This window comes from Bacillus rossius, chromosome 6 (genome assembly GCF_032445375.1).
Source record: "Bacillus rossius redtenbacheri isolate Brsri chromosome 6, Brsri_v3, whole genome shotgun sequence".
Classification (NCBI taxonomy): Eukaryota; Metazoa; Arthropoda; class Insecta; order Phasmatodea; family Bacillidae; genus Bacillus; species Bacillus rossius.
Window position 1 is genome coordinate 44124839 of NC_086334.1, and position 12285 is coordinate 44137123.

General features: G+C 36.4%; 1 protein-coding gene across 5 annotated transcripts in view; it reads left to right on the top strand.

The window, feature by feature from the left end:
- The first annotated feature begins 4381 nt into the window (after positions 1-4381).
- Positions 4382-12285, top strand: part of LOC134533112 (protein pangolin, isoforms A/H/I/S) — a 555211-nt gene continuing 547307 nt past the window's right edge. For all 5 annotated transcript variants that reach the window (XM_063370371.1, XM_063370372.1, XM_063370373.1 and 2 more), the window contains exons 1-2: positions 4382-4901; positions 5166-5244. In XM_063370371.1, the coding sequence (XP_063226441.1) occupies positions 4752-4901; positions 5166-5244 (229 nt within the window). In that variant the 5' untranslated portion in view covers positions 4382-4751. The remainder of the gene's footprint in view (positions 4902-5165; positions 5245-12285) is intronic.

Genomic DNA, 12285 nt, shown 5'->3' on the forward strand with positions numbered 1-12285 from the left:
TTCCAAAATATTATGTGATTTATTTCTTATCAAATTACCTTAGCTTGAATGTAAACACTCTGTTTCATAGACATTCTTTTATCTTATATTTAGTTACTTATTAGCTCTTCCAGCGAATTTGCAAACGTCCATCACCAAAACCAGTTATCTTTTGGAGTGTAACAAAGGCAAATGAGTTTGAATTCATTGATGAGTACCAAAGTATTGTCGTCCTTTTGCCCCTATCATATTCGGTTGTTTACGGCGAAATAAATTTTTGGCTTACCGCAATATTTTGTTGCCCCAACAAAATTTTACATGTTACAAAATTGATTTTATTTTTCCTAATAAAAAATTCAGTTTGTTCTATAAAATTATTATGCAGATTTGTTCATAATATCACTTTTTGAACTAAAAAAAATATTGTATACTTCAAAATATTTGTTCGACTAAAAACAAACGCTTAAAAGTGTAAGCGTGCCAAAGAATTAATTTTACGTCACCAAGAGCCAAGAAAATCACACAAATATTCATGTAATGAAGAAACATAGCTCCAAACACCTTCAGACGTTTATAATGCTATATTCCAAGCCTATAAATCACGGATATCATCACACACTCAGCCAATGACAGATTTACAAATCACCTGCAACACTGTCAATAATAGTAAAACTTTCTCCGGTCAAAGGCAGTATTAAAAGGAAGAAAAAAAATTCTACCTCGAATATACTGAGGGCTGTTAAATTAAGTTTTAAATTTCGATGGCACGGGTAATTTTTTTCCATTTCCGAAGAATAATAAAAGTAAGCGCAACTTACCACGAGTTCTTAGTTTTCGTACTGTGTAATAACGATCTTCATATAGACGGCGACAGCTAAAGACAAGAGTTAATATCACAATGCCCTCATTGTAAATACCGTTATGAGAAGCTTTCTAACCGAATTACAAAATGCAAATTTTGAAGTAATGTTTTTACCGTGGCACATACCTCTTTCAGTTGCTTTAAAACATGGATACAGGCAGATTGCCATCATTTTCTTCTGGACACGGCTCCAAAATGGGCTTACGTTTTAACAACAGAACTGAAAGCAGAGCTGAAGTTAAAAATGCAACATGCTTCTGTTTACTAATGCCGTCCCAAAATAACATGTTAAATGGTAGGTAATTTGAGAAAGTTCAAATTTAAATGCACGATAAGTAAAGACCGGATAAATTCCCGGTTTCATTTCGTGATAGACCAAAATTGAAAGAAGTATACCTTTGTGCTGGGTCTGCTATTGGCTCGCAGTTCCTGCGGAGCACTGTGGGACAGTAAAAATTCCTCGACCAGAGATGTTGACTCATAGACTAACCTGTGAAGACGTCTCTCTAAGTCGGTAGCCAATATACATGTGATTTTTTTCCCGAGTATGCAGAGGACTGTTGAGTCTACACTGGAGGTCACTGAATCCGTGAACAGAAACCTGCTGAACTCGCGTTTTTTTCATGGCAACCGGCTAGACTCCAAAAACTTGTACAAAAACAAGTTATTCAGTGTGGTTTGTTTTTAATTGGTTGCTGACTTATTTTATCTGCTGTTCGTATTACATATTGTTAGATCATTTTAATTTTGCTATTTTAGTATTGGTTTCTGGTCCTCCAGGGCATGTAAAACCACCCATGACCCAATGGAAACGTTAATATAATGTATAATGGTATGGATTCTAGCCTGTCTCCATTATTGAGCGATTCATGAATGTCTCTAGAAATTTTATAGAACAACGGAAATTTCGCGCATTAATTAAGTCATAAGTAAGAATGCAAATCTTCACATTCTCGCACTGTGTTCATGATTGGAACGCAGTTATTTGGACACGCCCCTCTACGACCGTGAGCCAACTATGCCCAGCCAGGAGTGAAGTAAGCGAATCAGGTAGTGCCACTTACGAGGATAAAAATGTTTTCTTTAAGATATGAACCAATGGGAAAGCAAACGTGGTTTGACTTTGAATTCTACCATGAGGCCAGAAGAATCCGCGAAAATTTTGGGTCTCCAGTAATGAAATATAAAACACTAACTGCAAGTAAATCTGGACGTACAAAAATTATATGGGTGAAGGTAATTTTTGTTCGCAAAAAAAGATTTAGAGATCAGCTGAGAGTTAACCGCCAACTGCAAAGAAAAAACCGCTGGCGTGGGCATACCTCATTGGTAGAAGCGTACGGAAAATTTCATTTCAGGGTGGTGAATAAAATGATTTTGAACGTTGTTTTCTTTAAATTTTTTCCATTTGTTGGTGGGGAAAGATAGATTTTTTTGAACTTCCGTAAAGGAAGGGGGGTGGGGTATGTTATATATCTACCTCATCCCACTCCCCCTGAGTACGCGACTGTTTACGTATTATTGCAGTTCAGATTTATTCGCAAAGAATTGCCTGCCTCTATCTCTCCATTATTATTCCTAATGTTGTGTATCTACGAGATGTAAAAGTCAAGTGTGAAAATATTATAAATATATTTGTTAGAAATTCTGCACATGGTTGAGAATTGTTAATCTGAAACTTTCAACTAATCCAATGCAATTTTATAAAAGCTCTAACACGTGTCAAGAGCCTCTAGCTTTGACAGTGACTGTGAGGATTTCGAATGTGTTATATTTTTTTTATTTATTTTTATTTATTTATAAGCCTCCATTTCTCCAGGCAGCCTGAAGGGGAGTTGTCAATACAAAACACATAGGACACTCACATACAGAACTCAAATTCAGTACAGCGGATATTTTGTCATGGTGCTACCAGCAAATCATATACAGTAGCAATTATTATACAGTTTTGATACATTAAATTATATAACATATATTAAAAAATAAAAACAAAAGTGGGACTTATATACATATGTAGATAGATACAAGACAAGACAGATACAAGTCATAAATAGTCGATGTTTACAGAGCATTTAATATACAAAACAGATACAATAACTATATTTGCAAAGCATTTAATATAATCACTTTTCAAAAAATATGAATCACCCATCTAAAAACTCTTTAACAGAGTAGAACGCTTCTTTAGTTAAATACTCTTTTAATTCCTTTTTAAATTTCTTATCATTTCTAGTATTTATCATCTGTCTTGGAAGTTTGTTAATTAATTTTATGCCACAATAGTACGGGCCTTGTGCAAATATATTGGTTCTATGCCCTACTATCTGTAACTTATTTTGACCCCTGGTATTATATTCATGTATATCACTATTTTGTTTAAAATTTATATGTTGAGTTACAAACAATATGGTATGATATATGTACAAGGAGGGGAGTGTAAGAAAGTTTAGCTCCTTGAAGAGAGGTTTGCAATGGTACTTTTTATTTTTACCTTTTATTATTCTTAGTATTTTTTTTTTGTAGGCGAAATAATTTAATTGCTTTACTTCAGTTTCCCCAAAAAATAATACCATACTCAAGGATAGATTGAACGTTTGAGAAATATAGAGCTCGGACAGCTTGAGTCGAACAAATATTTTTAATGGTTTGCATAGCATAACACATAGTGCTTAATTTTTTAGAAATAGTGTTTATGTGCACATTCCAGGATAGATTTTTATCAATTACTAAACCAAGAAATTTTATTTCATTTTTAATTTCCAATTTTCTGTTTCCAATAGGCTTAATTTCGTCTTCCAGAATTAAATGTTTTGACCGTGAAAATTTCATTATAGTGGATTTAGAAATGTTGAGGACAAGTTTATTTTTTTGGAACCAATTATTGAGTTCACTTATCACTGTATTTGTTATGTTTATAAAATCTGTTTTTTCAGTTCCTGATATTATTACACTTGTATACCTCGTGCCAGTTCTCCTTCTTTTCCGGCCAATAATTCTGATGGATCTTCAAACTCCAGCTCACAGCTTCTTAAAGAAAAACTAATTAAATTAACGATTACTGTCTTAGTCACATAACACATTATAACTAGTGTTCGCCAACTCAACTGCTTATTAAATAAAAAAAATATCTTTCTCTGAACACTTGATTCGTTTTTAATTATTAGCTAGCGCAGAACTCTTGTTTGTCCCACAAGCATTTTTTTCGACGTCTTGTTATTCATGTTTGTTCTTTTTATCTTTTACAATTTTCCATCCCGTCTTGGTTCTATTCCCTTTCTCCCTCGTTTGCCTTCCCCGCCATGGCGGGCGCAATAAAACACGTAAGCGGCAAGGACAGATTACAGCGCTTTTCTCCTGCTTTGCGGCCGCGCTTCGAACTACGTGATCAAGCGGAGCCCGGGCGAAGTCAGCTTCGTGCGTTTCCGTCGCCGCTCGTGCCTTCTTCGCGCCGGCTGCCATTACGGCGGTTTCTTGTCCGCGCTTCGGGAGGGGGAAGCGGGGCGAGCTCAAAGCGGCGCTGTGATTGGTCGGCCTGCGCCTGCCAAGAGAGGAGCCGAGAGTGCGAAGCGCGCCGGGTGCCTCAGTCAGTGAAACACAACGCAGCGACATGGGCCGTTCGCGCGCGGCGTTCTGTTATCCAACGCTCATAAAGTGAACATTTCCTTTGCAAGGGGGAAGCGAACAGTTAACCTGGTGTGTGTGCGTGTCGCTTGCCTTCTTTGGGAGGGAAGCCACGTCACAGACCTGTCTACAACGAACTTTTTATTTTATTTTTCATTTCCACGGGTTGTTTACGCGAAGACTTCAAATACAACCCTCCCCCGCTCTTTTCTTTTTTGGTGTGAAGAAAGACAAGTGAAGACAGTGTGGCCGGGAACTTTTTTTTTCTCGCAGTGAGTTTCATTTGAAGATGCCGCATGTGAGTAGCAGCGGGGGAGGAGACGACTTGGGCAGCACAGATGAGGTCAAAGTGTTCAAAGACGAGGGAGAGGACGAGAAGAGGTCGTCTGAAAACTTGACGGAGGAGAAAAGTAGTCTGATAGACCTTACAGAATCCGAGGTAAAAAATACAGTTCCTCGTTCATTACAAAATAATTAAATATATACAGTGTTAAATCTGTTAATGATATGTCAGTAGTTGCCGTGTAGCTAATCCGTGTCGTGTTTTTTTTTTTTTTAGTTTGTTTATATTTTCATGTGGTGTGATTTTAATTTTCGTGTGGTAATTATTATTTTTTTGGTGTGTAGGCGTGCAAACGTGTTAGTGCAACAGTGCCGGAAAGCAGAATGGTAGTGAGAAGTATTTTGTCGTTTTGTTTTGCAGGAAAAAGGCGGTTCATTATCGGGTCAGGGCTACACGTCGTCGAAGAATGCGTCTAGGTCGGACCATAGCCCCGTGTTCGGTGAGTACTGCACATCCGTCTTCCATTTATACGTATATATATATATTTTTTTTATGTCGTCCCGAACCTCCCTCCAGCTTTCCTTTTTTCTTTCTTCGTGGTTTAAAGACGTCGTTCCTGTGAGTGGAGGAGGGGTGGGGGGGAGACCGCGTGGGACGAGACGCAGGAAACCAGATGTTGGGTCGGATGTGTGGAAGGCCTGTGTTTTGTTGGAAATAATTAGGGATAAACAATAGTTGTCTGGCGTTGACGGCTTATAGGGGTTACGAGCAGGGAGAGAAGGTAGGCTAGGTCTCTGTGTGTGCTCGCGCGCGTGTGTGTGTGTTGTAGTCCCCTGTACGAGTTACAATGGTTAGGTTTCGGCCCGAGAAGGCGCGAGAGAGACGGGCTCCAGTGTAGAAGGCGACGGCCGAAGAAGGTTTTAAGGAAGAAAAAAAAGAGGGGGGGGGGGAGAGAAAAGAGAATTTGAAGGTCGTCCGTCTTAACTAGGAGTAGGAGAGAGAGAGGGAAAGAAAATGGACGAGGGAGTGGATGGGGCGGGCGGGAAGGCGCGACGTTGCCATACGGTGTCGTTAGGTTGGCTGAACTGGTCTTCGTGCAGGGGTTGGGCGTCACTTCGCCAAATGTTCCGTGCGTGCCTGCACTTGCGATGTAAGCTGGCTTTTCCCCTTTCTTTTTTTTACACATTAACGTAAGAAGGCAAGTTTTCAGGCACCACGGAATTATTTGCTAAGGATTGTTAGCGTCTGCTGTTAAATTTAAGCCAGAGCCTTTATATTTAAGCTATCGTTAAGCCGTTTCTGTCGTGCAGTGAATATAATACTTTAATTAGTGTCTGAGATGATATTTCACTGTTCAGTTACGTCCGGACGTTTCCCGATCGTGCGTTATATAGTAAACTATATTTTGCATTAAAAATAATTGTCGAAAAGAAGCCGGATTAATTTAACATACAAAGCGAACGGTGAAGCTTCTCCCTCAAGCAAGGGACTAGACGCGTAAAAATTCCTAAGAGCCAGTCACAATACTCTGGGAGATGTTGAAAAAAAAAAATTAAAAAAAGTTGTGTTTCCGTACTCCTGCCCATTTCAACAGTTAATTTTATTGACAAACGTGGCCCGAGACCGTAATTATCAAAGTCGAGGCTTGCTGTCATAAATTACTCGGGGATAATAAAAACCTCTGGGGTCTCGGGGGCTGGTTTATGATGGTTGCTTGGAGTTGGAGGCAGATCTCTCCGTGGAAGATGGTTCTGTTCCTTGGGCGAAATGGGGAGGGAGGGGCAGGAGCTGTGTCCCCCCTTCGAAGGTTTGGGCTTTAGAGCTCTCGACCGGTTAGTCTAGCTGACAGGGTTGGCCAACCTTTTTTTTTTTCCTTTCTCTCCGTCTCTTCTCCCAAAGAGAGAAGAAGAAGCTTTTCTTCGAGTCTTTGTTCACCGCACCTGTGAGCGGATGGACCAAATCTTTTCAAGCGGTTCTTTGATTCCCCCACAGCGCTATTCAGTCGCCTACGCGAACACCTTCATAAACATACGCCCTTTTCCCGAAACGCTGCGTCTCCTTTCCTACCTCGTTTTCCCTGCACAAAAGAAGCCGGCACATTTTTCTGTAGCTGAGGGGAAAATTGGCGTTTCAATTATATTGTACCTGCCGTTCGACGTGGCGATTCTTTCCCGCCAATCGCAGCAATTTTCTCGAACTTGATACCTTTATCCAACAGGAGACTTAATCCACACGTGCTCGCATCTGCCGCCCCCCCCCCCCCCCTCTTCTTTTCCTCTCTGTAAACACATGTTATTTTACAATTGGCTACTATTAACCCAATTCAAGAAACTGGAGACTTTTCACACTTCAATCTATGTGAATAATTTAATAACAATTACTAGCGTACGTAAGGAAAAAAAAAAAAAACAATTCCGTGGTAACTACTGAATGAACAGTCGTAAGGGTCATGTCTTTCCACGCGCAATTCATTTGGTAGACGTTATTTAAAGGAAACAGCGAAATTCGTGTAGATTACCGCAAATAGATGTTACGTGAAAACAAACAACATTTTTCTTTCAACTCGGACAAATGGTGACGTTACGGATATGAACATACATTTCGGAGAGTATTTATCGCACCGGTGCTAAAAGTATGTTATATCCCGCTTGTGTATCAGTTGGTGGTATGACGTGAATAATGCATTAATAAAATAAGTATGAACTAGTGTAAAATATTACAAGCATGATTTTCATTTAGCATGGTTGTGTGTTTTTGAGCCAAACATAACGTAAACAGTATTTGAGGTTAGGATCTGTTACTGTAGTAGTTGGAATTAAATTAGTGACACCTCCATGCCTACAACTTTTATATTGTCGGGGGGAAAATTTAAGTCAAAGCGATCCGGGCATCTACATTTTGTTATCATTCGTTTTATGCCAAATAGCTACTACACCTAATGCTGGAATTACAGTAGCTTGATGGGCGCGAATAAAATAATTTCTTAGCGAATCACGTTGGACAAATCTGTGAAGTCAGCGTGAAAATTTCACGGGCGCATCAGACTTTCCTAATAGGGAAATTTAATATTTTCATCGCGTCACAGGCGCGGAGTAAGAGAATTCTAGTTTTAGAATAATGGTTCGACTGATGCATTGGGTAGGATAATTCTACATATTATCATTCGTATTTTTTTAAAGGTTTAGTTTACTTAGTTTTATTTGTGAAATATTTTTAATGTGTTCACGTTAAGTGATTTTTGTTTTCGAATGAATGTCAAATTTGGATTAAACCTTATTTCTCTCCAAAGTGTCGATCAGAAAAATGGTAAAAATATTAAGGATGTCGTATGTGGAATGCGTATGTATTGGCAAGAAGCATTTTACATATAATAGTAGTTGTTCGTGGCGCTGGGGATAACCGCATGTTCACAGTTACGCGATGTTTGACGGTCGTTTCGCCCCGTTGCGCTTTTGTGATAGCAACATGAATGTATTACATCGAGATGGCAAGCAATATGTTATCCGTGTTTCTTTCACATTGTTTTTGTGTTTATCGGTTAATGGTTACGTTATATATACTACTCATTGCAATTTAGATTTTGATCTCTCTTCATTATAAACAAGTTAGTACGAAGACTTAAAAATAACATTATGACTTATGTAAGCTTATCGTTGAATTCATTTTTGAGCACTTAATAAAAATTTGTTGATTGCTATATATATATATTATATTTGCGTATTATTTTTGCTAACATTTGAAGTTTTTCGCAATCAGTTTTGTATATGATGATTGCTGAAAGTTGTATCTTGTGCATTTTGGCGTTCAGAAGCTTTTCATTAGTTGTACGCATTATTGCCACAGGATATTGTCAATATTAAATTATAGTTAACGAAATAACAACGCTCAGTTTAGGCCTAGGCATAATTTAGTGAATTGTCATAATTTAACACGGCCATATAAATACAATATTTTATGTAAGATAAATCTCTACCACTACTTTTGAATCACATAAAGAAAATTCTAGATTTTTGTATTATTAATTTCGACTGTTTTAATGCCGAGAGGTATTTTTGTGTCATGCAATATATTATCTCTTTTTGAATGTTAAAATGGGATGCATAAATAATGTCATGACGCAGTCTATATGCCCTCAATAGTAAAGAATAAAGTTGTTAGTGATTTACTCACCAAGGTTTTCGCACTGCCCAGTTATCTTGCATAAAAAGTTTTTTTTTGGTGCCATAAAATGTGTAATTTCTTTCACTGTTAGCTGTAAACTGTTGGTTACATTATTGCACAGAAATCCAAGTGGTGCAAGACCTTTTTTTAGTGGTGTATGTATGAAAGTTGAGTGAATAAAAGTGGCAGTTATTAATTCTGAGCTTACCGGCAAATTCAGGACCTGTGCTTGTTGACTAGTTATAATACGGGGTAACTAGGTACATGTAGGCTATACGAATACTCAACCCTGCATTTGTATGAACAACGGACATAAAATTAAAACCTACCTATACCTTGTTAATTTTTTTTTATATTTTAGTCTTCAAAAAACTAATGCTACTGTGGTTGATAATGTGTAAATATAAGGAAGAAATTAGTAATAAAAGTAATAAAATTCGTTATAGTACAGGAATCGTAAAATTAAATGCATAAGTAATTTGTTTAGTCCTTCGGGAATTTAACCTCCATCGTGCGAACAATTTAAACAAAAGAAAATTAATAATATTCGGCACAATCTAGTCGACACATGCCTTTGGCCAAAAGTACATTCATTGCATTAATTTTACTGAGAATAAAAAAAATGCTTGCTTGGCATACAATATTAAGCTTTAAATTTTGTAGATATTGTTAATTAAAATGTATCTGTAAAATCCACTTGCATTACTATTTAGAATTTTGGGCCTGCCAGAATGTTATAGACCTTCATATTTGAGATAAAATGTAATATTCTATTTCATTTATAGTCCCTGAAATATAATTAGGAGACTAATGGTTTGCTAAAATACAAAAAGTTTTTTGACGAAAATAATGGCTTGATTTTAGCTTCACAAGCCTGGATGCAATTTTTAAAACTATTATGACGGTATTCTATTTTGTTTCTATTCGGCTCCTCTGTTACAATGTTTGGTCAAAGGTTTATCGATTAAAGGAAGTTTAGGATCAAATAATTCTTTAAAGATTATTTTTACCTCGTTGAAATTAAGAAACTGCTAATATAGGCCTAATCTACCTACAAAATCTCTGAAAACATAGTATTTTTTTGAAGACTTATGCTTACAGTTTTGTTTCAAAAGGGATTATTTTTTTATGACACTTGGCATCAAATCTTCTAAAAAAAGTAATATTACACATATGACTTATAACTTATAAGCATTCGGAATAGGTAAATTATTTTGTTGAATTCAGAAAACCCCAGTAGTAAATAATAATTATTCAGGAAAACCTGAAACTAAACATTTTTTGATTCCCTTAAGAGGTAGAAAATTGTTTCGTTTCAGATTTCGGCTTTGACCGTGACCAAGTTGATCGACGGATGTTAAAACCTATTTTGGGAAAATGTGTGTCTCTGTATGTATTTTATCTTAACATATATATTGGAGAAATGTGCAGCACACATTCGCGCCAGTTAAATACCTATCTTGATAGGTAAGTTTGTTTAGTCAATAAGACGGTACAATATTGATAATTATGTTGTCAGTTGGAATATGTAAGGTGGGCTATGTTTATGTTAAATGTTCAGTCCTGGACAGAGAGTTTTCACCGACAGTGGCGTGACCTTACAAACTTAACACAATGCAACTATAAAAATGTAATTTTTTTTATTTGGAAATTAATGAATTGGCAGTAGCACACTTTTTTTACCATTTTAAGAGTTTACCATTTATTCTGGAAATAGTATTCAAGGATCTCTGCACACGGTTTTTAATATACCGTAATAATCTATTGTATAAAAAGACCACTTAAAAGGCAGCGTGAACGATGTTAAAACTTACGCTTATACACGTAACTGTATAATGTTTTGACGTTTTTCTATCTCTATTAGTTGGCGCTGTTGTTTGTTTTGTGTGTCAACTTGATGCCAGAACTTCAGATCTACACGGCTCTCATGAATGTTTACCTTTCGTAAAGTTATTTCCAAAATAATAGTTATGTATTAAAGCCAATATTTCATTTAATGTACAAGTAAAACTAGTTACAATAAATCATGGCAAGTTATTTTTATATCATAATTACACATACACGTAGGTACTTAACGCTTCTCTGCACAAGAACTTTAAACTAGGATTTAGAAATATCACTCCCCCATATTTTATATGCCAAAATAATATGTAATAGTGAATGATAATTGTACATTAAAATGTTTGAATACATGTTTACTTTCCGTATGCCGCCATAGCTTGTTTTACAATATTATTGATAAACCTATACTTTTTTATATACATATTTTGCTTTTTTCTATTACTAACTCTGGCTTCTTAAACAATTCTTTTGTATAAATATTTACCTTTATAATTTTATATTAAGCTGATGAAAAAATAAAAACATTTCCCTGTAACTGTATAGGATTAGCTATTTAAAAATAGGCTACATTGTGTAAATCACTCGTGCACACACTCATACTCATCAGTTTCACAAAATTGTAATGCCATTTGCTTACGGTCACACAATCAACTTATCACCAATTGAAATACTTTTTTTAAAATTATAATCAGATCGCTCTCTAGTAAACAATCACATGGCACCTCTTGAATGGCATAATTAGGTGTAACTTGATTATGTATGGAATTCAGTATTTGACTTTTTCCGTTGCCTTGGTTCGACAAAGGAAGATACGATAATGCCAATCACAGGAGCACGCAGAAAATGTGTACTTGGTAACAAAGTAGGGATCAATTTGATCCAAAGGGGCAGATGAATACAGCTTAATGCCTCGCAATTACACCTAAGGTAATTTCAACTATTAAATGAAATTAAATATCCAAGTGGAAATACAATCAAGGTCTTTATTAAAATCATTTACACTTTTATGCGAGTAACAAAGAAAGTTTGTCAAACGAAAACACTGGTAAAAACTAATTTCTGATAAATCACAAGACATACCACCACAATAAAAAAACTGTGTGTATGTGCGTACATACATATACATACACACACTAGCTTTTGCCTGCGACCACGTACACGTGGATGATGAATATAAATACTGATTTTTATTGTGGAAGTTTCAAAAACGTATCTTCAAAAAAATAATTAATGTTTCTTCGTACATACGTCACCACCACTTTCACCCCTTCAGGAATGGAATTTAAAAAAAAATACTTCTTTAGTGCATCCCTAGGGTACTCAAGGAACATTTACTCCAAATTTTAAATATCTAGATCCGCCGATTTATCTTTAGGTTGTCTTTAAGACAGTCACGGTAATGTTTTATGTGTGTGTGAACACACACACAGCGGCTACCAATACAAGGATAAGATAAATATTCTTAAGAGTAGTACAATCGATTTGTAACACGAATTGTTTTGGGCGTTACTGGGCTAGACTAGAAACATTATTTAAA